Here is a 26,975-nt window from a genome sequence, read left to right as displayed (position 1 = left end):
CGCCGCGCGCAGTGGGCGGGATGGTGACGTCACCAAAGAGGGTGGAGCCCGCGCGAGACGCGCCCCCAGGAGCGGGACCGCGGGCGCGCGCTCCCTCTGGATGGGGGCGAGCCAGGGGGTATGGACCCATCCGGGCCCGCGGCTCCGTCCTGCCCCACAGCAGGGTCCTGCCTCTTGATCCTAGAGCCCCATCCCAGATCCCCGTCCTGCCCTTCCAGGGCTGTGGGCCCGTGCTATCCCATAGTTCTTCCTGGGAGCTACAGCCCCTTATTATCCTATACCCCCCTTTACCTTGAACCTCCCTTGAGCTATATCCACTGGGGATATAGCTCCATCCTACCCTATACCCCAGCCCTAGGACCAGGGCGGTATGGGGATGATCCCAGGAGAGGAGCATCACAGTCCCCCCCCCTTTTCCCACCACATCCTTATGCACACCTCAAATAACAGTTTCATTTTATTAAAGTTGATGCAAAAACATACCAATAAATAAAAGAAATTCCCAACAGTTCCATGTCTGGAGGAGGCAGAGAGCAAGGGGGTGTCAAGGCCACACACCCCAGCTCTGCTGCCCACCCACTGCCCACAAAAGGGACAATGAGGGGACACGCCCTTTGGCACTCCACCTCCCTGAACCGGATCGTTATGGAAAACCAATGGGTAAAACCAGCACCGCAGGGCGGGACCGTGACACTCCTGGCGATGTCACCTGGACTAGGGCCGGCAGTACAGGCGCTCCATGGTGGCCACGCTGACCTTCTGCTGGTAGTCCTCCATCCTGTCGTTCAGCTTCTCATAGAGCTGGGAGAGAGGCAGGAGTCACGAGGGATCCCACCCTGTCCCAGCACGCTCCCACGCCATTCCCCATGCCGGTACCCACCACGACACTGTTCTCGCTGGCACTGCTCTCCCGCAGCGCCTGCAGCAGCTGGTCTATGGCAGTGTAGGGAAGCCACATCGTGGGGGATGCTGGGGACAGAGGCACCTGGAACAGACAGGAACCCTCACATCACGTCCTCAGGGAACATCCCACCACACCCCAACAGCAGGTGAGCTCACCTCGATCCCAAAGTACTGGTGCCCTTTGCCCAGCACAGCATCCACGTACTCCAGGACCAAATCCACGGCCTCCTCCAGCAGGTCGTAGTTCAGGTACAGGCGCAGCAGCTCGGCAGCATCCACTTCCTGCCAGAAAGAGGGAAACTCAGCCAGGGAATGTGACCAGGACTGGGACCACGCTGAGAGAACCTGCTCTGTGTCACAGACATGTTCTATGAAAAATCCTTTCCTTAGGATTTTGTCTCCTGAGAAGCTGAGAGACCTCAGAGACAAAATGTAAACAATGGTTTATCTGCTGCTGTGGAATGCAACAGGTGGATCTTTGATTGGTCTCATGTGGTTGTTTCTAATTAATGGCCCATCAAAGTCCAGCTGTCCAGACTGTCTCAGTCAGTCACAAGCCTTTGTTATCACTCCTTTTCTATTCTTAGCTAGCCTTCTAATAAAATCTTTTCTTCTATTCTTTTAGTATAGTTTTAATATAATATATATCATAATAAATCAAATCTTCTGAAACATAAAGTCAACATTCTCATCTCTTCCCTCATCCTGGGACCTCTACAAACAGCACCACAGCTCTGAGCCTTGGTACCAGGCACAGAGCGCCTGGCAGGTGCTCTGCAATGCAGTGAGGGTGACCTGGCAGCTCTGGGAAACCTGGAATTTTGGGGATTTTGGGGACAGCTGTTGTCACCTTGTAGCTGTTAATGAGCCAGTTGGGCAGAGGTATCCCATGTGCCAGGAGCTTGTTGATGACGCAGCGATGGTACAGGCTGTTCTGGGATGGGTAACGCTCCAAGTAGGATGACAGCAGCCTCCAGGCTTCATCTGTGGCACTGCAAGGAAACAGTTCCCAGTGGAACACGTGCCAGCAGCTCCTGCCCCATCTGCGAGGCCATGGTGTGCTCCAGGTGATGTGGGGACAGGGTGGAAGCACAGCTCTCCCCACATCCTGTGCCCACAGTTTAGGCCTTAGGGGTTTTAAGGACCTGAGACCCTCTGGATTTACACAGAGCTCCTGTCTCATCCTCCTCCTCCCGAACTGCAGAGATAAACCTACCTGGACTCCTTGGTGGTGACCAGGGCTGAGAGTTGGTTGGCTGCCAGCCAGTCCCAGGCCTTTGCCTGTGCTGCTTCCCCTCCCAGCTGGAGATTGATGCACCTGCACGACCAAAAGCCATGGGAAGGTGGGTTCCTCCAGAGCCAGCCCCTTCCCACCAGCATCAAAGTCCCTTACAGGACTATTCCCAACAAACAACCCAGCTGGACTGGCAGGGAAAGAAGGCTCTTGGGCAAGCTCTACGCCCAAGCCCCTGCATCCCTCCAGCCCTGCATCCCCTGAGGTGGGAGGGCACCGGACGTACTTGAAGGTCAGGCCCTCAAAGATGGGCGTCAAGGGCAGCTTGAAGGTCTGGCACAGGGTGATGGCTGAGTCGAAGAGCCCGGCCCGCACCAGCAGAGACACCGTCTCCTCGGGTGTGGAGTTGCCTGAAGGGGAAGAAGAGCAGGTAAAGCCTCCCCAGTAACACCCCAGTGCTCACAGGGCCCTGCCCTGTGTTACTCATTGAGAGATGCAGCAGCAGGGTGCCAGCAGCCTCCAACACCCTGCAGCAGTACTCCTCAATCCATGGCTGGAGGCTTTCCTGGCCTCCTGAGCATCCCATGAGCCCAGCAGTTATCCCTGAAGGGACTGGACAGAGCAGCTGTGACCCACAGAGCTGTCCCTGATGGAGCACCAGCTGGGGAGGGACACAGGTAGCAATACGTGATAGGGAAATGCTGCTGCTTAGAATCCTTGAATTGTTAAGCTTGGAAAAAGATCCCCAAGATCACTGAGGTTAGGGAGAGGGCAGTCTCATCACAGGCCTGCATCCAAGCATACATATTCTGGCAGCACAGAAACTGTGGCACTCGGCTCCCTGCGTCACCACTCTGCCCTCAAAGCAGCTGTTCCATCCTTTCCCTGCAATCCCACACTGGGAAATCACCTCCTCCTGACATTTAGAGGGGAAAGACGTGGACATGTTGTGTAACTTGTACCAGAGATGCTAAAATACTCCAGGTGGGAGAGCTACACCTTCTGCTTCCCAGAAAGGAACAACTTTCACAACTTTTTAACACTGTTCCATGAAGCAGCACTGTCCAGGAAAATAAATTATTCATCACTTAAAAAGGTTGAATTTCATGATCTTGAAGGTCTTTTCCAGCCTTAATAATTCTTTGCTTCCATTATTTCCAAAATGCCTTTTTTGTCCCAACTCAGAAGCTCATCCCACCCCCACTGTAGACAACCAGAGCTCGAAAAAGCCAAAAAAAAGGTGGAAAACTTCAAATTGGCTCTCCTGATCTGCATCTCAGGCCCTGCTGAAGTCAGTGTCTGGATTTCATGGTAGGGATGAGAATTTGATGGTCCCTAGCAGCTTCTGGGCTTGCCTCTGGGACAGGACAGAGTGGCTGAGCCCCCCTCACCTGCCACAGCTGCTGCTGACACGTCATGTTCCACCAGGGTGAGCCGGATTCGTGCCAGCAGACATTCCCTCTCCAAGTCCTCCAGCTCCAGGATCTCGATCTGGCGAGTGCCTGGAACAGATGATAATGGGCTCTCAGTACTTCAGAAAGGGCTCTGGGCACTGTGCAGAATGTCATGGAATCACAGAATGGTTTGGGCTCGAAGGGACCTTAAAACTCATCCACTTCTGTGGGCAGGGACACCATCCACTAGACCAGGTTGCTCCAAGCCCTGTCCAACCTGACCCTGGACATTGACAGGGATGGGGCAGCCACAGCTTCTCTGAGTAATCTGTCCCAGGAGCCTCAGCACCCTTACCAAGAATTTCTTACCAACATTCCATCTACACTCACCCCCTGACAGTCCAAAGCCATTCCCCCTTGTCCTGGTGCTCCATCTCCTGTCCAAAGCCCCTCTCCAGCTCTCTTGGAGCCCCTTTAGGCACTGAAGTGGCCCTGAGGTCTCCCTGGAGCCCTGGTAAAAGCATCGCTACACCCCTCTGCTATCCTAAGAGGATTTGTACCCCAAAAAGCACCAAAGGAATGATTACGATTTGCTGACTCTTCCCCGCTCCCTTGACTGTGCTTATGTCCTTGATACCATTGTCCTGCTCCTCCTCCTCCAGATGTTAGATAATATTTGGGAACAGCTGCTGCTTTGCCTGCCAGGCACACGCCACAAAAAAAAAAAAAAACCTCTTCAGAAAAAGCAGGTTTAAAAATACCTGACCTTAAATTTTCCTGCTGGAACACTGAGGATAACCTGATCCCACATCCTGGGCTGTGGCAGACACAGGCAGAGCTTATTCCCAACAGGATTTTCAAAAGCACAAACAGCCTTGAAAAACTAGAAATTGCCTCAAAAAGCTGGTTTTGTTTTAAATTACAAGTTACTTCCACTGGAAAAAAAAAGTGCTGTGAAGGCATCAAGCTGTTAGGAGCAGGCACAGAAGCTCCTTGGGGAATAGCTGCTCCCTTGGGGAAATTGCTGTATTCCTTGGGGAATAGTGGCAGCTTGTTGTTGGGAGACACTGGGAGATTTAATGACCTTAAAATCCCCACACATTATTGATCTGGTGGACGCAGGAGCTGCCCTGAGCCATGTCCCAGCTCCCATGGGAGCTGCAGAGAGGCTGTGGAAATTCCAGAGGCATGGGAAGGACCAGGACTGGGCACTTACTGGGAACAGCCATGCACTCCCCATCGTGGCTCCTCTTCGGGGATGCTCCTGGGCGCTCGTACTTGCAGGAAAAATCAGAAAGAGAATTTATACCCACCTGGTTTCTGAAGGATAAATCACTGATACAATAAATCCCAACAAGAGCTCTCAATTTCAAGCCTTGATTTGGACCAGGGAAGCTGTGCAGTCCCTTGGGAAGTCAGGTTAGTTTATCCCAGGCTATCAGGAACATCAGGATCAGGTGACCAGGCTGCAGCCACCACCTCCCTGAGTCCTGACTGGGATTTGAAACACAACCCCTGGGATTTCAAACACAACACTAACTCTCCTCTGGACTGGTATTCCAGCTGTTCACACTCCCCAAAACATCTTCTGTCTTCAGCACAAGGTGATATACTCCCATACCTATCCATCAGCCCATTCCCAAAAGCTATCCCACTTTCCTCCTGCCCTAAAAAGGGGGGAATGGCACAAGGGTGATGGATAGGGCCAATGAGCAGAGCAAGACAGCTGGTCACAGGCAGCAGATAAGAAGTCCAGCATCTGTGTTCCCATCAGAAAGGATTCTGGAAGCTCCTTTTCAGGAAGCTCAGCATTCTCACCACAGCCCCGGAGGCCGGCTGCACTATCCAGGCGTATTCCGGGCGGATCAGGCGCAGGCAGTTGATGGCGGCCAGGAAACAATTCCCCTGCTTCTGGAGCCCCCGCAGCGTCCGCACCTCCCTGCCCAGCCGCATGCCGTACTCAAACATCACCGTTCCAGCTGAAAACAGGGAAAAGCCATCAGCCACCAGCCTGGAAAGAGAGGCCACACAGCTGGCAGGGCAGGGAAAGGGTGTCCCAGCAGGTGGGCAGTGCAGGTGCATCCCAAGCTTTACCTTTCCGGTAGTTGTGCCGGTACACGTGGAAGGCATAGAGCAGCTCGTAGTAGTTGTGAGTCATCAGATCCACAGCCCGAGCGTGGGACTCGATGATCCCAACAACCTGCAGCACACAGAGGCTCCAGTGGGTCCATAATCCCCTTTAAAGGGAGGGTGTGCCCCCCACAAGCCGTGATCCCAGTGCAGGATTACCTCATTGTGCAGGTTCACGTAAGGAAATTCCACCAGGTCCTGGAGCTGGGATCGCTCGCAGAGAACCACCACTAGCTGGCGTAAGCAGTCCAGCTGCCTGCAGAGGGAAGCACAACCCTTTGGAGGAGCAGGAATAAACCCAGGAGGAGGAACAAACCCGGGATTTAAACCACAAACAACCATTCTGTGACATGCTCCTGCCTTCCAAATGAGCTCTGCAGGGTTTTTCCTGGCTAAGAACCAACTTAAACCTTCAAGTTTCTCCTGTACTGGAAACAGAGATCTTCTGGAAAGGCCTCTCAGGAGGGCAATCTCCCTCCCTCAATTAGTTAAAAAGCATTCCTATTTCTCCCCTGTTATTTTTCTCTGCTAGGATAAAGCTTTTCCTACCCAGTTCACTTCCCAAACTGAAATCTCAACACTAAATCTTTTTATTAAGCAAAATCAACTAGGCTCCTACAGCTTCTAAACATACAATGCTACACACATGATCCTTCAGTCTCTTCCTTGCTTTTCTTCCTCTCATTTTCCTCTTTTGAGAGGGTGCCAATCACAGGTGTCCTTCAGATGAACATCCAAAAATGAATTCTACATTTTTAAAGCCACCTCTACACATTAACTTAACACAGCAGTCATGCCCTTCCCTAAAGTATGGTTTTCCTTTCAGTTTCATGGAAAAATGGGACCATGGACCTCCACAACAAAGATAAGCCTGTCACCTACCTGCTTGGATCTGGGTTTTGTGTTAAGGCTACATAGGCTTCACTGTTGTGCCCTAAATCCAAGTGATGTTTGAAGATGCAGGTCCTCAAAGTAGCCTGAAAACAGCACAAATCAGTTATAAACCCAGCAAGAAGTTCCTGTGGAAGAGGTTCCTGAAGAAACAGGGAAATAAATGGCTGTACCTGGCTTCTCCAGTCATCTGCTGATTCCATGATGGCCAGGGTGGCCAGCTCAATGACCAGCTCTGGCAGACCCAGCATCTCCAACAGGCGAAGGACCTGGAAGGCAGGAGGGTTTGTTAGTTTGTTTTTTTTTTTTTTTTTTAGTTTTAGGAGCTGTTCCTGCCCCTAAAGATATTTAAGGGATTAGACTTGAAAGGGGAATATTTGGGTAAACTGCAGGGATCTGGATGAAATCCCAGCACGACAGGACCAGATTGTAGCTTCTCTGGAGGATTCACCTCTGTATATGGGTGATTTTTGAAGCATTTCAGCATTAATGGTTAGTTTTCTGGATCCTAATTCCAGGGAATCCCTCACCAAGAGCCCAGCTCCAGGCTTGCAGCCTGCCTGAACCACAGCATTATGCAGAAGATAGATCTTATCTCAATTTAAACATACTCATTTTTAATTTGCCTCAGAGGTTAGTAACCCTTGCCTTAGGCAGCATCTTACATCGAGCCTGGACATGCCTGACTTCTGCTTCCAGCAGCTGGATCTCATCCTGCCTTTTTCTGCTGGATAACCAAGTCCTTAGCTATTAGGAAATCAACAGGTGGAAAGTACCTAAATTTCACATACTCAGCTTGTCATCACCCCCAAACAAAGAAAAGAAAGCACACATTTCACATTCCACAAGCTAAGTTTTCTGAGGCTCAAGTCACTTCCCACAAAGGCAGGGATGGAGCAGGAATTCCCTCTCCAGCGTGGGAGGACTTGGTGCCAGTTCAGCTGCTCAGCACTATACCTTGTTGTAGTACTGCAGGCGGGGCGTGGAGACCACCTCGCCCTCCTCGGGCTGGATCAGCCTGTCCAGGAACTCCTCCCTTCCCACCTCAGAGGCAGCTTGGCAGAAGCAATCCAAAGCCTGGAAGCAGACCTGGAATCAGCTCGCTGTCCCCTCAGGTGACTGATCCACCTGCTGTACAGGTGAGGGGACAACACTGCCTGTCCAAGCCTGTGAGATCTTCCCAAGAGCAGATCACACCGTGCCGCTCCAATCCCATCTCTTCCCAAGGGGATGGGATTGCTTGGGAAGGCTGATTCCTGTGCACCTCCCCCTCCCAAGGGAAAAGCCCCCAGACCCTGAGAAGGAGATGAGGGAAGGCCTCACCTTGTGTCCTTCCCCCATGACCAGGTAGCACCTGCCCATCATGAAGCAGCAGGAGCCCATGTTCACGTGGCACCAGGGCTGCAGCAGTCGGATGTATTCCTACAGGAAGGAAGGAATGGGAGATTGGACTCAGGTCAGCACTCACTTGTGATCTGCAGGCAGCCAGGACCACCAAGATTTTGGTGGCTCCTTTAGCTACCGTGCTCAGAGAAGTCCTGCTTCTCCAGCTTGAGGGCCGGTCTTTCCAGCCCCAAAGTCCCTTCGATGCACTGATCATGAAATCCTGGAATGATCTGGGTTGGAAGGGACCCCTTAAACCTATCCAGCCCCACAGCCCTGTGAAAGCCAGGGACACCTTCCACTAGACCAGGTTGTTCCATGCCTTGTCCAGCCTGGCCTTGGACTCTTCCAGGGATGAGGCAGCCACCACTTCCTTGGGCAGGCTGTGCCAGGGCCTCAGCTTCCCTACAAGGAACGATTTTTTCCAATATCCCATCTGGCCCTGCTCTCTTTCAGTAGGAAGCCATTCCCCCTGTCCTGTCAGTTCAGGTCCTTCTCCAAAGCCCCTCTCCCGCTCTCTAGGAGCTCCTTTAGGCACTGGAAGAAGTTTCCAGGAGACCTCTTTGCAGGCTGAATGTTCCCAGCTCTCCAGAGCAGAGCTGCTCCAGCCCTGTAAGGGGGAGATATTCCCCACATGCTCCTGGGAAAAAAACTGCTCTAAACAGCTCCAGTGTCTGTGTGAAGAACTTCAGAAACAGCTCCCAACACACCCAAAAATCAGACAGGATTCTTCCTACATCCTGTTGCAGGGACTGCAGGGGAGATGTGGACAGAATGTGGAGGGCAGAGCTAAGGCTGCAGTACAATGGGCAGGGCAGGTGCTAGAAGGGGAATACCTGTGCAGGAGAAGGCCAGCAGCCAAGGGAGCACATGGATTACAGCATATGGGAGGGAGTGCTGATGGCACTGAGGGCACAGACAAAGTGAGATGACCCAGCCTGGGCCTGTGCCAGCACAGCATCCTCGTCATCCTTGGAGGAGCAGCCATGTCCTGCTAGCAGGGCCGTGGGACTCAGCAGGAATTGGGAAGAGAAACCAGGACTTGGAAGCCAAGCCACCTCTACAGGTGCACAAACCACCAGCACCTCTTGCCTCACCTTTGCTGGCCATGAGTCCTCTCAAAACCACGTGGTGACGTATCCGGAGCACAGATTCACTCCCTGGATTAGCAGCTACAAGGGATAAATCCTGCTCCAGCTTGTCACACACAATGAGCAACACTGAGAGCTTTGGCCCATGTCCCAGCCCCCTGCTCTGCCACCAGACTGCCCCTGTGCCCGTCTGCTCCTTGCAAGGAGCCTCCTGTACCCCCCCAGTTTGGGTCACCATGCTCACAGCAAAGCTGTTGTTATCTCCCTGAGGTCAAGGCACTTAATCCAAGTTTCTGTGAGCGACTGGGATCAGGGAGAGGAACAGAAGGCAGTGGGGAGGAGGAGGAGCCAGGCTCTGCAAAGATAAAAGCCTGGAGGAGACACCAGTGAGGCGAAAGAAATGTGAGGAGATTCAAAGCCTGCACATATGCCAGGAGGGAGAATGATGCTGCTCCAATCTTGGCATTTCCTGGCTCAAAAGCTCTGAAGAATTGAAATTCTCCTCTCAATTCTTCTCAGCAGCAACACAAAAGGAAGCAATTCAGCCCCCAGGTATGAGGGGCTGCGAGGATAAAAGGTTCTGCTGAAAAACAGGTCACTAACAGCCTGCCTGGCCCGCTGCCTCCAGGAATGCCCAGACAGGGATAAAGCTGCACATCACGTGGAGCTGCAGACAAGGAATTGTGCAGGTCAGAACTCGAGCACAAGCAACTCCAGCTGCCAAGAGCACAGGGAGAAAGGTGGAGGAACAGTGATCTGAAATAGAGCAGTCTAAAACCCCTGGAAATCAGGAGTTCACTGTCCCTGCTACTGGGATGCCAGGAGCAGCCAGGGATGGAATGATGGCAGGTGTTTCTCACACTGGGTTTTTATTAATAAGGACATTTAAGAAATAAATCAGTCCTTTCTGGACTGAAGAAATCCTTCTGAAGCCAGGTCCCATGGGCAATCACAGGCAGAGGTGGTACAGGAAAGGCTGTGAGCACACCAGCTGCCAACAAGCTCTAGGATTGCTGGGATATTCAAACAGGCTCTGCAAAGATGTTTCAGGAGTGCAGCGTCACACGGTCAGACAAGCCCTGGGAGAATAAACTCCTCCAAGGAAAGGGAATAGCATAAACCTGACTATCTGGATGCTCTTGAAAACAGATGAAAGAGAAAATGCTGAAGATGATTGCCCCATGGCAGGGGAGTGGAATGAGATGAGCTTTAAGGTCCTTCCCAACCCAAACTGTTCTGGGATTCCACAATCCTAAATCACTCCCCATCAAACACTCTGTGGCATTGTCTCAGCTCAGAGATTAGGGGTGGTGGTTTTAAACTAAAACAGGGGAAATTTACACTGGATATTGGGAAGAAATTCTTCCCTGTGAGAGTGGGGACCCCCTGGCACAGGCTGCCCAGAGAAGCTGTGGCTGCCCCATCCCTGGCAATATCCAAGCCCAGTTTGGACAGGGCTTGGAGCAACCTGGGATAGTGGACAGTATCCCTGTCCATGGCAGGGGATGGAACTGAATGAGCTCTGAAGTCCCTCCCAACCCAAACCATTTCAGGATTTCACAACTAGGGGAAAGCAGAACTCCAGCACTTGGAAGGATGATGTTTCAGGGAGGTTTCCAGCACCTGTGAGAGGCTGGCATGATGCACTCACCTGGAGCTGGGTGTACTGACAGCTCCCCATCAGGCACTCTGGGAAGAGGAAGCTGGGATTGCTGGGCCATCTGAGCAGAGGTTAAGGAACACAGGACAATCCAGTCTGGAAGCCAACATGCCTCTCATGCTCCATTTGTGGGGGGGGAGAGGAGAGAAGATTAAGCTGCTCTTTATACAAATCATTATTTTGTAATAAGATTTATCCATATTAGAACAAAATCACCAGTACATCTAATCCCCAACTCCTGTTACCCTTCCAAATCCCCCAGCATCCCACCCCACCAAGTCAAGTAGTGAGAGCTTAGGGGCTTAAAGTCAAAAACTCAAATCCTTTATCGTGCACCTAAACAGGATGAAATCTGTGAAATCTTAAAATACCCACAAATCCCATTAATGCCAACAACCTCACTCATTCAGGAGGTTTGTCTTGGAAATTTGGAGGTCAAAACCTGATTTTGGAATGGCAGGAGGCTCAGTGGCAATGGATTCACAGCCAAGGATACAGGAGAGGCAGAAAATCAGTCACTATTGAGGTGATCAGGTGGGGCCAGTTCAAACTTGTCTCAGCCAAAGAGGAGGTGTTTGGTTGCAGGAAGAGTCTGGATATGATGTGCTTTCTGGCCACTTCCTGAAAGAAGAGCTCCACGATCGTTTGAGGGCCGGACACTAAAAGTAGAAATTAAAGGAACAGTGAGTAGAGAGGCTGCAGTAGAGATGCCAGGTTTTCCACCCTGTCCTGTGCTCATCAGCCCAAACAGCACAGATTAAGTCAGGGCAAACCAAAAGCACGTTCCACACTCCAACTTGTTGGTTTTGGATTTCTCCTGCTGTCTGGTTAAGTCAGAGGGAGCAGCAGGAGATCAAAGTGCCCCATCCTGCAGTGTTTATTAACCACAGCTCAATTAAAACACACAATAAAAGGGCTCTGCTCCCTCTCCACTTCTTATTCCCAGCCCAGCTGCAGCTTTCCAGCATGACAGGGCTGAGGGAGTGCTGAGCTGGCTGTTCCATTCCCTCTCTCCTCATTCCAGCACCCCAAAAATCCCCCCTCACTGACTGTTCCCAACGCCTCTCCCTGAGCTGCCACCTCCTTCCCTACGTTTCACATATTTCTCCCCAAAGAACAGTGGCCAAACAGGACTTTCCTCACGAGCCAGCCAAGAAATAACCCACGACACCAGCACACACAAAGGATGTTTTCAACTTCCCTGACATTTCCAGCTGCCTCCTGCACCCAGACTCTCCATCAGGGAGAGCTCAGGCTCTGAGGATCACCAATGTCAGAAAGTGGAGGAATTTCTTTCCCAGCTCACACGTGGCATTGCTGCCTGTTTGTCCCAGATTTCCCCAGCTCCCTCTGAAGTATCTCAGCCTCCAAGTGCTGACTAGTCACAGCAGGCTCTTACCTGCATGTTTCCTTCCCATCCCTGCTCACCTCCTCCCTCTGGAACCACTTCAAGGCCCACATTTCCCTAATTAAGCAGACTTATATTCTCCCAATAAAAAACTAACCCAAAAGTTACATCTTTACAGCAGAACTTAAAAAAATATGAACCAAATATCAGCTGCAATGCTTTGGGAAGGTATTTCCATATTTTTAAACATGTTTTGAGCAAGTACTTCTACATTTTCATGCTTCCCTGAGCTGCTGCTCTTGGTTGCTGTAGGGTAAATGGTGGCGAGCAGGACAGGTTAGATGGAACAGGTTGCTCTGAGCAACTCCAGCTAGTGGAAGGTGTCTCTGCCATGGCAGGGGGTGGAACTGGATGAGCTTTAAGGTCTTTCCAACACAAGCCATTCCAGGATTCTGTGACAGACCTGGTCTGAGCTACCACAGCCACTGTAAAGTACATGAGGGGTAAGTTTGGCTGATGCTGCCAGGGTTAGAATGACAAATTTTTGGCTCAGTGAGGCATTCCCATCCTTCTCAGGCTGAAAGTAAAACCTGAGTTCAGTGCTAAGATCCTTTGTTGTTGCTTTGTTGTTTGTGGGTTCTTTTTGGGTTTTTTTTTTTGTGGACAGCCTGACAAACATCCCCACTTAAATCAGGGTCATTCAACCACACAGTCCATTAGCTCCCTGCATAAAGCACTTCCCTTAGGTGGCAGAGTCAGGCTTAAATAACTGAAAGGGAGAGTTGATGATCCGTGGACACCTTACCCAGTTTGTGTGGTGTCAGAGCAGTGGTGTCTGCTAACTCCAACACAGAGAGATGCTGCAGATTAGATTCCCTAGGGAAGAAAGGAGCCATCAGTGAAGAGACAACAAAACGCCTCCCGCTTTAACTGTGCTCATTGTTCAACTCCTACAGAGCACAGAACAGCGAGGCCTCACAGGGCAGATTTAGCACAAGGCAGAGTCAGCTCAGAACATGGAAGGGAAAAAAAACCCTCCCCAGTGCTCCTGGAGTGATACTCCCACAGGAACCACCTGCTTTCCACACCAGGAAGGGCATTTCAGGTGGATTAAGGAGGACCAAAGCCAGGTGAGGCAGAGACTCACAGCGTGTCCACGGGGACGTCGGAGGCCAGGCACTGGCTCGCCCACCGGATCAGGAAGTAGGACAGCAGCAGGGGAGAGGTGCGGTGCAGCAAGTCCTGCTGGGACTGGAAGAGCTGTCCCCCTCCCAAAACCATCTGCAAGGAAAGCCCAGAGCTTGGCACACTTGGTGCAACAGCAGGACAAGGACAACCAGAGAGGTTTGTGGCAGGCCCAGCTTGTCCCTTCTGCGAACAGCAAGGTGCTCAATAGCCTGACAGAACTCAGCCCTCCCAGGGAACCAGCAGGAACTCTTGCCCCACATCTGGAAGTGTTCAAAGCTAGAGTGGAAGGTGCTTGGGGAAACCTGGCCTAGTGGCAAATGCCCCTGCCCATGTGAGGGGCTTGGAATTAAACAGTCTTTAAGGTCCCTTCCAACACAAAGCGTTCCAGGATTGCTGTCCCTGAGACTGAAACCATGGCTTTGCTGCAGAGATCACCTCAGGGTCTCCACAAGCTACAGCAAAGAGTCATAGGAGATGAAACAATCCGAGCTTTTGAAGGACACAGGTACATCAAGGTGGGAAAGCAGCAGGTCACATGCCTCATGGTCTGGGAGAGCCCAGCTCCAGAGGGCACCTTGCAATGCACCTTAAATGCTACCAGAATAACCTTATCCAGGAAAAAGGGATTTATTTTCAACCAGGAAACTGCTGGCTATTTCTAAGCAAATAATATTGGTTTAAACAAGGCTGTCCTTGTCTGGGGACTTGTTCCGCATCGCTGTGTCCATCCAAAGCAGCAGCACCTCGCCTCACGTGGCCTCAGGCCGGGTGGGACAGACCCAGACCAGTCCATCCCACCATTCCAAACACAGCTACCATCGTGGGGGCTGTTTGCTCTGGCTGGAGCAGCTTCCAAAGGGCTGAAACTGCAACCTTGGAGTGTGCTGCTAGAGAAGAGAGCTGCCATCACTGCTGGGAGAGGGACAGGGCACAGCTGGAAGAGCTGCATGTGTGCTGATTCACACAGGAGGAGGCTGGAATCCATGCCCTCCTCCCACAAATACACCTTGGCTTCCTGGATGTTCATAGAGGAATAAAGGGAATTAGGCTGCTTTGCTTAGGAAGACAAAAGCAGCTGGAGGAGAGAGCAGGACCTGCCCAAGCCTCGGGCTATTCCAACAGCCTTGTGGGATGAGACAGAGCTCCACCCTGCACCAGCAGCAGAGCCCCACAGGATCCCAGGTGCCAGGAGCTGTACTCACAGGATCTCCGAGGCGCAGCAGGAGCTGCTGGAGGATGAGCAGGTCCCGGCAGAGGAGGAAGCGCACGGAGCAGATCTTGGCCACCCCCCCGCACACCACGTGCGCCGCGGTGCTGCTGCCGAACAGCTGGGACAGGCTCATGCGCAGCGCCAGGTGCGGAGCTGAGGGGAAAACCACCCAGGTGAGGCAGGAGCCATTCCCAGGATAAGGGCACTTCCTAGCGTTTCCTAGAAGCTGCTGAAGAGCTTTCACCTCTTTCCATGTCAGCGTCAGTCTCGTAGTCCATCTCTCGGATGAGCAACCCAATGGCATGGATGGGGTTCCTGATCTCCTGCAGTTTACTGTGGATATCCTCCATCACATTTTCCCTGCAACATCAAAAAGAGCCTCATCATCATCATGAACAGCAACCTGAGGTTCCAACTGAAGAGGGCTCCCTTACGCTCCCTTCCAGAGAGGATCAGTATCTGATCAGCCTGGACATTCCTAACTGGAATCCTTGGCTAGCTTGTGAGTTTTATTACAGTACCTGCAGGGACCAGTCTATTTATTCCACTCCCTCGGGCTACCAGGAAATAACAGCCAGATAGCTGGCATTCCACAAGGAAACAATTTGGGTTAGCACAGGAACCACACAGGACCACAAGGTTTGACCAAGGCTCTGATCTCTCCCTTCTGTCTCCAGGCACCTCTTTTCACACCTAACAGGAATTTGTGCCTCCTCTGCTCTCAGGGTTGTGGATGGAAGACACTGCCAACAACTCCAAACCATGGTTGTCCCTATCCCTGGAAAAGTCTCCTGCAGCACAGGGCAAGGAGCCCACACGCCCTTGGATGACAGGCAGGGACAGCTCTGGACAATCCCAGCTCAGCCACTCTGAGAAGCTTCTGGAAAACCCATCTCCTTACGTGTCATTAGCTATCAAGTCCTCCAGGATCTGCTCTGCAGCCTTTTCTGGAGGCTGGAGGCGGGAGCAAGCCATTTCCATGATGAATGCCATTTCCATAGAAATTGACTCTCCGATCAGGCGAAGGCACTGGACAAGACAGACAACATCACGAGACATCTCCAAATCTGCAATGAAAGAATCTAACTGTGTATTTTCCAAGAGATTTCCAAGGGAAGGTGGGAAGACCATGCAAAAGCCAGTTAGTTCAGCTCCTATCACCCAGGTCCCAGCTCCCTGTGCCAAACATTCCCCAATAACAATGAGGCTGAATTAAAGCTCAGGAGTCAACAAGGGAAAGACTTGAGCTTTATTATTCAGAAAATAAAAAATGATGCAACAATAAAATACCTAAATTCCCTCCAAGGGATTTTTTCCAGCCACAGGTTGAAAGAAAATAAGCAGCACAAAAAAATATATCCTGAAGAAAACGGCTCAGCTCGGCTCTGCAATCCTTTATGGGTCAGATTTTAAATTAAATCCCATTTTTTGAGCCCGTGACTGTTTAAAACAGCCAGGGGAGGAACTGCTGGGGCTCCTGCTGAGGCTCCCAAACCAGCTCAGGCCTCCAGCTTTCCTTCCCTCTGCTCCACAAAAAGCTCAACCAAACAGATGACGATCCCACTTCATAAAAATATATAAAAATCACTCAAGCATAAAAATGGAGCTTAGGTAAAATTTTCCATTGCCTTTTTCTTAGTGAAACGGCATTCCAGGGCCAGCAAAGCACAGAGGGCACTGTGGTGACAATATTAATGACATGTTTTCCATACTCTGGCATTCACTTCCTGGACACAAGGAACAGCACAGCCCCTTTCCACAGCTGATGTGAAAACATTTCATAAATCCTGGAACGGTTTGGGTTGCAATGGACCTTAAAGCCCATCCAGTCCCACCCCCTGCCATGGGCAGGGACACCTTCCAATATTCCCAGACTGCTCCAAACCCTGGACACTCCCAAGGAGTGTCCACAGCTTCTCTGGGCTCCTGTGCCAGGGTGTCCCCACCCTCACAGGGAAGAATTTCACCCAACCCAAACAATTCCATGATTCTACTGGCAGCCTTGACACTATTTTCTAATTGCTGGTGTGAGCATGATGGCAAATTTCACAAAATAAGTACGCCTGCAAAACCAAAATAAAACTATTTTCATGCAGCTATGGATCAGGAGCTCTTCAAGGGATCTCTATGGAGATCTCTGACAGGAGAGAAGAAACTCCTTGTATTCTCACCTTCAAAGATGGCAGCATCATCCTCAGTCAGGAGGTGCTCGTTGGAGAGGAGATAGAGATGATCAACCAAGGAGCAGGGCACAAGGAAGGACATGGAGCCCTGAAAGGTGAGGAGAAAGTCCTTGAGCTTCCCAAATCCTCTGCAGAAACTTGTTCAGGGAACCTCACCCCCACCCAGCCTCACCTTCTTTAGCAGGCACACCATGCTGGTGTAGGGGTTCAGGTGCAAGGCCAGGGGCCTGGAAAGAGCTTCCTGGTACTGCAGGCAGCAGGCATAGAACTTGGACCAGAATTCCACCTGCAGCTGCCAAAACTCCTCTGGGGAGCACTCGTATTCTGTCACACTGCCCTGGAACTGGTGGGGGCAAAACAAGGGATTCAGGAACAGCCAAGTGAAATAAGAGCAGGATAAAACAAGGGAATTGAAACACAAAAAGAACATAGGGATCTCTCAGGTAGGTCTCCTAATAATTGCTATTTGGAAGATAATCCCTCTATTTTGGATTCTCTTCCAAAATGATGTGCAAGTGCTCTGCAGGGGTGGTCTGGGCACCACGGGATGGGTGACCAAAGTGCACACAGGGAGCAGAGGCAGAACAGCCAGGATTCCAAAAACCCAAGAGGAAAAGAAAACCCCAGGCAGGAAGGATGAAGACTTGTACTTTTTTTTTAAAAGTTACATCATTCTCTTTGGAGAAAAAAAGGATAAACTGAGGTGCGGGATCACCTGGCATCTAAAATATCATGACACCACATACAACACAATATCCTGGAAGGAAAATCCATCTCACCTCATTTTCCACAGCTAAGGTGACCTCTTTCCTTAACTCATCCCACGTCAGATCCATGTGCCTCTCAGTTCCTTGAGAAAAGATCTGCAAAGCAGCACAAGAAACTTGGGTTTTAAGGCAAAATAAAAGTCTCACCAAAGGTTCAAGCAGCACTCAGTGAGGTAAAGCAGGACAAGAGCATCAGCCAGCACTTTGTGGGATGGAAGTGTTAAAAAAAAGGTCTGGATGCTAAATTTGGGATACATGGATGTGTGGCAATGTGCAACCACCACAGCTCAAGAGATTTAAAATGTGTGTGATGTGGCATTTAGGGAGGTAGGTTAGTGGTGGCCTTGGCAGTGCTGGAGGGAACTGTCAGACTCCACCATCTCAGAGAGCTTTTCTGACCTTACTAATTCCATGACACATCCTGACAAACAGCACCACAGGGCGCTGAGTCCCCATTCTCCTGGCTACATCAGCAGGAACGAAAAACAAGCTCATCAACTTGCTGTGCTATCCAAGGGGGGAAAAAACCAATTATCTGGATTCCAGGTTCCATCTCCAGCTGTGGGCACACAGCAGCTGCAGCCCAGCAGCCACCAACTCACACCGGGGACTCCCTATGAAAACAGGCCTGGCAAGAGCTCCAAGGAATCTTGCTGCCTCACATCTAAAAGAGGATGAACAGAGAGCATCCCAAATTCCCTCTCACTTACCTGCAAAGCCTTCTGGATAGCTGCATTAGTGAACCGGCCCGGCATGAAGAGATATTCCAAGTAGATTTCCTGCAAAAAGATCGTCACTTAAGGAAGCTCAAGGATGAGGAGAACATTTAAGCTGCTGTTTCTGGTCTTTCCTCCCATTATCAACATCATCCCCTGGATATGTGTTTCTGTCCATACCCTGCTCCAGCCTGGGATCAAAAATGGCTTCCTGCACACTCCTGACTTTGTTTGTTCCCATTCTCTCTCCTGAGTGACCTCGTTATTTTTGGCTCACCCGGGGATCCTGATCCTGCCGGACCGTCACCTCCTCCTCAGGGAGTGGCTGCACAAACACCTGGTTCCACTGGCCTGCAACATTCCTGCGAGGAAACAAACCTGGAATCACCTTGGCATCCACCTGAACCAAACCTGTGGCTTTCATCAGCAAAAACAACCCTCTGGTTTTTCTGGGTTCCACACCCTCTGGGTGTGGAAAAAGAGGTTTGTGCAGTGACAAGGGACAGATTTTGGCAAGAGAGGTTAACTGTGGCACTCCTGGCCATAAACTGATGGAACACTTGGTTGGAATCCTTCATTTAATTCAACATTCTCCCCATCCCATTAACTCACAGGCAACTCTCAGACTGACTAGTAGCTTCTTCTCCTAAAATTTGCACACTCACAGCATTTTTCATCCACTGTTCAACTCCCTGATTCTGCACCAAGCCATCCTCTCAGCTTCATATTCAGGGATGATCCTTTCCCATCACCATCTCCCCAGAACATGTTTTTTCCTGGAAGGGAGCACCTGGTTGTTTTGAAGGAGCTGTGGGGAAGCACAACGCTCCCTCTGCCATGCTCAAACTCCACTTTCAGCAATCCTGCTGCCTGGATTTTTACATTTTCCATGTTCCAACAGCTTGAGTATAAATTTTTAATTTGAGGAGTTCTATCAGGGTTTTTCTGCAGTTATCCCAGTGATCCATGCCCAAAACTCACTGCTCAAAGTTGATGTATTTCACAACAGTTTGGTTCTCCTCGTTGTGCCACAGTGCCCAGATCTCGGCCGAGGTTAAGGCAAAGTCAACCAGAGTCTCCTAGGAAAGAGGAAAAGAGCCAATTTCCTTTCTTATCCCCAAATTAGAACACAGAGAAAGGTAGGTACTTAACAGCAAAACATTCCCCTGTGAAATTTAACAGGCTTTGGGAATTGTTCAGTCTGGAAAAGAGAGGGCTTTGGGGTGATCTAATTGCCCCCTCCAGACAGGACAAGGGGGAACAGCTCCAAACTCAGAAAGAGGAGATTCAGATGGGATATTGGAAGCAACTGTTCCCTGCGAGGGTGCTGAGACTGCCCAGAGAAGCTGTGGCTGCCCCATCCCTCAAAGTGTCCAAGGCCAGGTTGGACAGGGCTTGGAGCCTGCTCTAGTGGAAGGTGTCTCTGCCCACAGCAGGAGATTGGAACAACAAGAGGAGCTTTAAGGGGTTCCTTCCAACCCAACCATTCTGTGACTCTGGGATTTAAATCCCAAAGTCCAGGACTCCTCCTCCTGGGGGCCAGGCCCCAGCTCTCACCTGCGAGGAGAACAGGGAGGAGATGTGGTCAAGGCTGTAGCGGTTGCTCTCAGTGCTCACCAGCTGGAAGACACAAAACTACAAACACACCTCATAAATCATTTCCTGAAGGACTAAACCAACACATCTCATGGAGTATCACCATTCCAGTCCATCTCACTGCCTGGTGCTAGGGGTAGCAGAACCTGAAGGACAAGAGAGGTGAGCTGAGCACACCACTGGACCCTCTGCACAGAAATCCTGGCTTCTCCCCAAGGACAATCATCCCTGCCTGGACCCGAAGGACTCCCAAGTCTTTCCAAACACTAAACTTGAAAAACTGTAAGACCACCACACCCAGCACTACCAGTGACCACAAGATGTGGGAAAGCCCCAATTTCTCAGCTGCAGGCCCAGCTCTGCATGTTCTTCCCAGAGCAGAGCACTCGTAGGACAGCAGGACTCATGTTACACGCTCTTGTTCTGTGTGGGAATTCCCTGGAGAAAGGGATAAGCTGTCCAACAGATGAGCCTGGTTTGTGCTGTCCTTCCTCTCCTGCTAAATTTATCCTTCTCCACAAAAAGTTCTCCCCAAGTTGCAGAAGCATCCACATGCTCCCAGGAGCCTGGTGTAAACACACCACCAGCATTTCCATGCTCCTGTTGGACCTTTCCTTTTCCCACGGCACATCCACTCTTTCAGAGCGGAAGGTAAACAAGAGAACCAGCCCTCGTGGATCAGTTTAGTCACACAGGGAATTCCACTCCCAGAACTCAGGCACACATATCCCCCAGTGCTGTGTGTGGGGTGGGGGGGGTGGGGGGGAAATGTTTATTTAGAAACAACCGATCCCTCCAGAGGGCCACACATGAAACTTTTCCCTTTTCTTGCCTTCCAAACCCAAGCCCTAGGGGAATGACTCCTCTTCCCAGAGGCTGAAGAGCCCGTGGCTCTGTACCTGCCCTCGCTTGGGAGCGTGCATGTAGACTCCCAGGTAGAGGCCCAGGGACTGGGAGAAGGCCAGGCGCAGGCGGTGCCCGGTGCCGGCCGCCAGCCGCAGGTCCCGGCTGACCGGCATGAACTCCAGCAGGTCCGCCACCATCAGGCACATCTGATCCTGCAAACAACCAAAGCAGCAAGAGGGCAGCTTAGGAAATAGTCTGGATTGAGAAAATGCTCCTCTCCTTCCCCTTCAGAAAACATCTGCCCAGAACTTTGCACAACAGACGTGAATTATGGCTCCGTACGCTTACCTGAACCACTCCTCGGCTTCTCCCAGCTCACCTGGGCCCCCTGCCCACCAATCCCACGGGCTGCCAGAGCCCAGGCATGCAGGAGAAAGCTTCCCCTCCCTCCCAGAGCACATTCCAGTGCCACTGAGCCGTGAAAGCACTGTGCTGCTCCATTAGCTCTGGCACTCAATATCTGGAGCGAGAGGCTTTTATTAACTTCCTATTGACAAAGACACTTTCATTACTGCTGTACTGCTGAAAGCAGGAGAAAATCCATTTGGGATGGCTCCTTGGGCTTCAAAGCACTCCTGCCTGCCTTCCCAAATGCTCCAGTAGGTCTGGAGGAATGTGTATCCCAGGAATGTGTATGCTGCAGTTGAGACAGCCACACATACATTGCATGATGGTACACAGAGTATCACCATACAATACCAGAAGACTTCAACCCATACACAGTAATAACACCCTACCACATCAGAAGGTGTCTGCCCATACAGAGCAACACCATCTCACCTCCAAAAGCTGCAAGCCTCTGCCCTTGTCCTTCAGCCCAACCTTTCATACCCTTCATACCTGCTGATGCACTGCACCTGTGAACCCTCTGCTCCCTTTGGTGATTGGTCAGTAACCCCTCAGCACTCCCTGGCTCAGCACCTCCAACACTGCTCACCTACCTTTCACAGCTGCAGCCCATTGGGGATGGGGCTCAGCCACAGCCCCACTCCCAATTCCCACAAACTGTGTGCCTACAATTCCCTTTTTTTTTTTTTTTTCTTTTAAATAAATGCTATGTCTACTATTTCTCTACAGGGCCCTCGCAGAAGAAATAGTAAACATGGTACAAGTATCTGTTTTGTAGGTTCCACCAACTCTAGAATGCATCCCTGTACTAACCCTGATTCACTCTCTAAACTTGCATATTATTAAAATCTTTATACTTACATTTATAGAATATTGACAATATCAATAGCAACAAGAATAAGCCAAAGGCCAAAATACCAGGATATCAACAAAATCAACAGCTATACAACTCCCCCCAACAGCTACACAACCTTTAACAATATCAATAATTATACAGCTATATAATTCCAAGTTACAATCCCTTTACAATTGTTAATAAAATAACAGTGAAATCAGTGTAGAATGGATAAAATGCGAGCACAACTCTTTGTCTACATAAAATATATTTTGTAAATACATTTACAAAACTAGATCTAACATGGATAATATGCAAAGACAACCATCCAGTAATAAAAACAAGAACAAATTCCAAGGCAGAACATTGCCTAAGCTGCAAACAAAGCACAGCAAAATGGGAAACACCAGGAAAAGTTGAGCTCAAGTCACCAGGTTGGTTGAGGGCTCTGTCATTTCCACAGCTGGGCTCCCCGATGCCACTTCCATTTACCCAAACAAGGATGATTATTCACACAGAGGATATGGAATCACTCCATCCAGGCACTGTGCTCTGAACTTCTCCCTCTGAGAAACCTGCTGGTACCAGTGCTTGCACTCAAAGACAGCAGGGTCCCCTGAGGGGCTCAAGTGGCTGGATGACTGCAACTCAGTATTGTTCTTTTCCATAGTGCTCCTATCCAGGGAGCAGTTCCTTCCCACTGTGCACCACAGGTATTCCAATATCCTCTCCACACAATGTAGTTAGGAATACTTGGGTCTTTCAAATATCCAGGTTTACAATAGAATTCAGTATAGTCACCCATACAGCTTGGTTTATTCAACCCATTTCAGCTCAATACTGTTTCTGCCCATATCTTCTTCTGATGCTGTACAGGACACCAGGCAAACTGGGGGGCTTGTCCACAGCCCACTAAGACAGGTGATTGTTGGAGATCCTTTCAACATATAGAAATTTGGGCATTTGTATTCCACAGTCTCACCTTGTTGATATTCTTGCAAGGGAAGACAAGAAGCTCTGCACTGTGAATAGCTGGAGGTGTGCCACGTCCCCCAGCTTGTCCTTTGCAGCCCTGTCCACGTCCCACAGTCTTTTCCTAATTTCTTTCCAAACACTAAATGCAGTACTTGCATCAGTCTTAAAATCTTATGACTTTGCCCATAGCAAAAGACTAAAAAAGGAATAGTCAGTAGTCTCAACTCCTTCTCTTTTCCACAAAGCTTTCCATGTAGATAAAACACTCTGTTCTTCACTTGGTAAGTTATTTCCCATTATGTCCCCAGCAGTTCAGCTGTACCCCAGGTACAGTCAAAATCAGTCTGGTCCAGACCAGGCAGCTTCTCCTGCTGCTCTCACCACCAGGCTGGCTCTGCCTCAGGCTGTACCTCGCCCTACAGCCCAATCCTGAGAGACACCAGGGTCACCAAAGGTCACAACATACAACACAGCAGAGGCTGCATTTGAGAGGGCCACTATACACAGAGTATCATCACACAGTATCAGGAGGCTTCAACCCATACAGAGTATCACCCTACCACATCAGAGGGCTTCAGGAGCCTGCCCATACAACATCACCTCACCTCAGGAGGCTGCAAGCATCTGCCCTTCTTGTTCTTCAGCCCAACCTTTTAATACCCTTTATTGCTGATGCACTGCACCTGTGAGCCCTCTGCTCCCTTTGGTGATTGGTCAGTAACCCCTCATTATCTTCAACACTGTTCACCTGCTTTCCACAGCTGCAGCCCACTGGGGATGGGGCTCAGTCACAGCCCCACTCCCAACTCCCACAACCTGTGTGCCTACAGGAATGAGGCTGGGCAGGAAACCCCTCACTTCACAGACACTGCTACAAACACACACCACGACTGTTCTCACATATTGTCCCAAATCCCAGTGTGCAGAAGCCACAGCCACAATTTAAAGGCAGATAGAACCACACTCATCTGTGATTCCTTGGGCTTCGTTTTGCTCCCCCAACCCCAGGTTCTGCTCACCTTGTAGGACCACATGCGGAGCTTGTGGTCCTGGCAGAGGGCGAAGAGGAAGGCATCGTGATCCAGGCAGTGCACCGAGAGGCTGACGGGCACATCCGAGGGGCCGCCATCGCCTCTGGAAAACCAGAGGTTACATCAACACCTTCAAAGAAAGTTCTCCATCCCTGCAAGTGCCCAAACCCAGCCTGGACACTGGTCTAGTGGAAGGTGTCCCTGCCCTCGGCAGGGGGTGGGACTTGATGAGCTTTAAGGCCCCTTGCAACTCAAGCTGTTCCAGGATTTAATGATTCTAAAATCATGGCAGTTGCACAGATCCAAGGCAGTGGGGCTCCTCCATTGTGCTTAAATCCAAATAAATCACTAGGTGAGATCAGGAGAAGGGAATGTTTCAGCATCCACAGAGCAGAGGATCCACCACACCAGCGACACCAAGTTCTTCACTCGCTTTGGTGGAACTGAAGCAGATTCCCATTTCCCCATCCCCAGCCTGGTACTTGCAAAACACAGGTAAAGGATCCAGAGGGAAAAAAGGATCCAAGCAGTCCTGGCATGGATCCTGCCAGGCCCTGACAAGGATCCAAGAAGCCATGAGCAAGAATCTTGACAGCTCCAAATGATGCCTTAAGTTTTAGCTTTCATGTTTTCCAGATTCCATACTGCATCAGTATAGAACTCTGAACTTCATATGAAATGTTAGCAAGTTCTCTTCCCAGTTCAGTTAGACAAAGCAGTCCTTTTCCAGCCCAAGAACCAAGGACACCATTGCAGCTTCAGGCCCAAAAAGTATAAACAGCAGCAAATTGAGGAGAGCAATCTGTAAGGATGGATCCTGCTAGGATCCTGGCAAGGATACTGCCAGACCCTGGGCAACACCCCCACAATGGCCAAAGTCACTCAGGGCACCAAAGGACTCACTCCCACTTCCAAGAAAAAGGCTCTAGGACTCAGCTCTGCCCCCTAAGCCACCCTAAAGATCCCAACCCACCATGGAGCATCCGTGTGATCCCCACGTAACCTCTGCTCGTCAGGAACACGCCTGGCTCCTCAGCACCAGGGCAGAGTAATCCCTAATCCATGCTGGCTGCGAGCCACATCCTGGGCAAATCCTTGAAGGCCAATTACTAGAGAACATGTTCACAGACACATGGAACAGCAGGACCCTGCTAATCCAGCATTCCACTCCCAACTTCCGTATTCTGATAGCTCCTGTGACCCCCTTAACTTTTTTGGGTGGAGTATTTATAGGGGCCTGTGTGACTCAAGCTAAAAATTCCAGGTGAGGGGATCCAAAAGTCAAAATTAGCTCAGTTTATCCATCCCCAGGCACTCACCTGATGGCAGTTGGCATCCAGCCCGTGAGGAAACGCTGCACCACCGAGCTCTGCTTCAACTCCACAACAGAAACACTTCCTTCAAAAACAAAAGGAAAATCAAAAATGAAGATCAAATGAAACTCCAAGACAGGAGAGGGGTTGTAGTGCCCAATCCTTACCAGGAGCATCAGGAGGAGGCAGCTTGAGGACAAAGATCCCTCCTGAGGCAGAGGGAAGGGCAAACAGAGCCTCCCCCTCACTGCTGAGCCAGGCTGCAGAGGCCACGGAGTTGGGAGCCAGCCCTGGCACGCTGGGAATCACGTAGTAATTGGAGGGATCCCTGATGTGGATCTTGCTGATATCTGTAAACACGGACTGCACTTGGCTCTCTGTTATCAGCTCCTGTGGGGAAACAGGAGAAAACAGCCTCAAGTTGAGCCAGAGGAGGTTTAGGTTGGATATCAGGGACAATTCCTTCATGGAAAGGGTTATCAGGCACTGGAACAGGCTCCAGTGGTGGAATTCCCATCATGTAGGATGTGGTGCCTGGGGACATGGGTGGTCTTGGCAGTGCTGGACTCCATGATCCTAGAGGATTCAATAAAACATCAAATTCTTAGCACAGGGAAAAAAAAACCACACCAGATACTGATGGAACAGCAACTGTCTCCTTGATAAAAAGGAACTTTTCCAGTAAAAAATCTCTGTCATAGCTCAGAGAAAACTGCTGCTGACACATCCCAGGAAGAGCAGCTCTGCCACAGCACAGGGTCATCCCTTGGGAAAGCTCCCCAGAGTTTTAAAAGCAAGAGAGAAGCTCTCCAAGAGAGGAGAGGATCCTGGTAAAATCAGGCACTAGAGGAAAAGTCAGAGCAAATGGGGAGAAGCACAGAATCCTGCAATGGTTTCAGTCAGAAGAGACCTTAAAAACCATCCAGCTCCAACCCACATCCATGGAATGATGATAAATGTGACATAAACCCTGCCTAGGATCTATCTGCCACATGAAATACAGATTCCAACCCAGACAAAATCAGCCTGCAGCCTTTTCAGCTGAGGAAAAAAAAAGACAATCCAACCAGGAAGGGCTCTGGAAAAGCTGAGGCTCAATCCCAGCAGCAGCTCAACTCCAGTGTCATGGACACCCAGCCAGTTCCTGAGCAAAACACGGCTAAATTCCCCAGACCTCCACTTTTCTTCTTGTTCCCGCTGTATTTTGGGTCGCTACCCCTTCCCAAGCCCTCCCTGTGCTGACAGGGACCCCTGCCCCGGCCCCCGGCGGCATTCCCGGCACTCACGCTGCGGTAGAGGCGGGCGGGGTGCGGGAGCAGCAGGCGGTGCACGGTCTGCGCCGTGAGCAGCAGCACCACCAGGTGACTCTGCACCTCGCACAGGTGGATCCCGCCCGGCAGGAACGGGCAGCCCTGGATCCGCAGCCGCACGGCGTTGTTCAGCAGGTTCACGTCCAGGGACTCCTCCACCAGCTCCACCGTGTCCCCCGACGTGCTCCTGCGGGAACAGAGGGGCAGAGCTGAGCATGAGGAGGGTCTGAGAGGGGAGAGATGAGGATGAGGAGGATCTGAGGGAGAGGAGGGTGTTAGAAGGGTGAGAAGGGAGAGGTATGGATGAAAAGAGTCCAAGCGAGGCAAGGCGGACGGGGGCGTGCACTCACCATCGCACCCAGCGATTCCTGGTGGCGGCCCCGAGCTGCGCGCTCTCTTGGTAGCAGAAGCCGCCGGCGCTGTCGCTGTAGCGGCCGGCGGGGAGCGGGGCGATGCCGGGGGGCACGAAGCTCAGCTCCTGCGGGGATCGCGGCGGGGCCCGGCCGGCCGCGCTCAGCTCGAGGCAGCTCCGCGCCGCCAGAGCCGCCGCCATCTTGGGCCGC

General features: G+C 50.9%; 1 protein-coding gene across 2 annotated transcripts; it reads right to left on the bottom strand.

Moving 5' to 3' along the window:
* Window positions 1–497: 497 nt before the first annotated feature.
* On the bottom strand, window positions 498–26,975 carry NUP160 (nucleoporin 160). 2 transcript variants are annotated; one of them, XM_058806991.1, is made up of 35 exons: window positions 26,763–26,975; window positions 26,389–26,599; window positions 25,270–25,492; window positions 25,109–25,187; window positions 23,778–23,892; window positions 20,594–20,752; window positions 19,656–19,733; window positions 19,080–19,177; window positions 18,376–18,460; window positions 18,093–18,161; window positions 17,395–17,478; window positions 16,788–16,958; window positions 16,604–16,703; window positions 15,334–15,499; window positions 14,677–14,792; window positions 14,425–14,585; window positions 13,182–13,315; window positions 12,840–12,910; window positions 11,183–11,345; window positions 10,678–10,747; window positions 7,876–7,974; window positions 7,510–7,629; window positions 6,726–6,821; window positions 6,544–6,638; window positions 5,821–5,917; window positions 5,626–5,731; window positions 5,350–5,510; window positions 4,748–4,808; window positions 3,529–3,639; window positions 2,424–2,547; window positions 2,120–2,221; window positions 1,754–1,895; window positions 1,060–1,185; window positions 881–985; window positions 498–801 (listed from the first exon to the last, which is right to left on the bottom strand). In XM_058806991.1, exons 1-35 carry the CDS (start codon window positions 26,963–26,965, stop codon window positions 715–717), a joined length of 4,188 nt encoding a protein of 1,395 aa, XP_058662974.1. In that variant the 5' UTR covers window positions 26,966–26,975; the 3' UTR covers window positions 498–714. The 2 variants fall into 2 exon arrangements, with proteins under 2 accessions (XP_058662974.1, XP_058662975.1); XM_058806992.1 differs by lacking the exons at window positions 23,778–23,892; window positions 25,109–25,187; window positions 25,270–25,492; window positions 26,389–26,599; window positions 26,763–26,975 and adding an exon at window positions 22,215–22,362.

Source organism: Ammospiza caudacuta, chromosome 6, assembly GCF_027887145.1.
Source record: "Ammospiza caudacuta isolate bAmmCau1 chromosome 6, bAmmCau1.pri, whole genome shotgun sequence".
NCBI lineage: Eukaryota > Metazoa > Chordata > Aves > Passeriformes > Passerellidae > Ammospiza > Ammospiza caudacuta.
The sequence above is the reverse complement of the archived record's forward strand: the minus strand, read 5'-3'. Positions and strand labels throughout refer to the sequence as shown.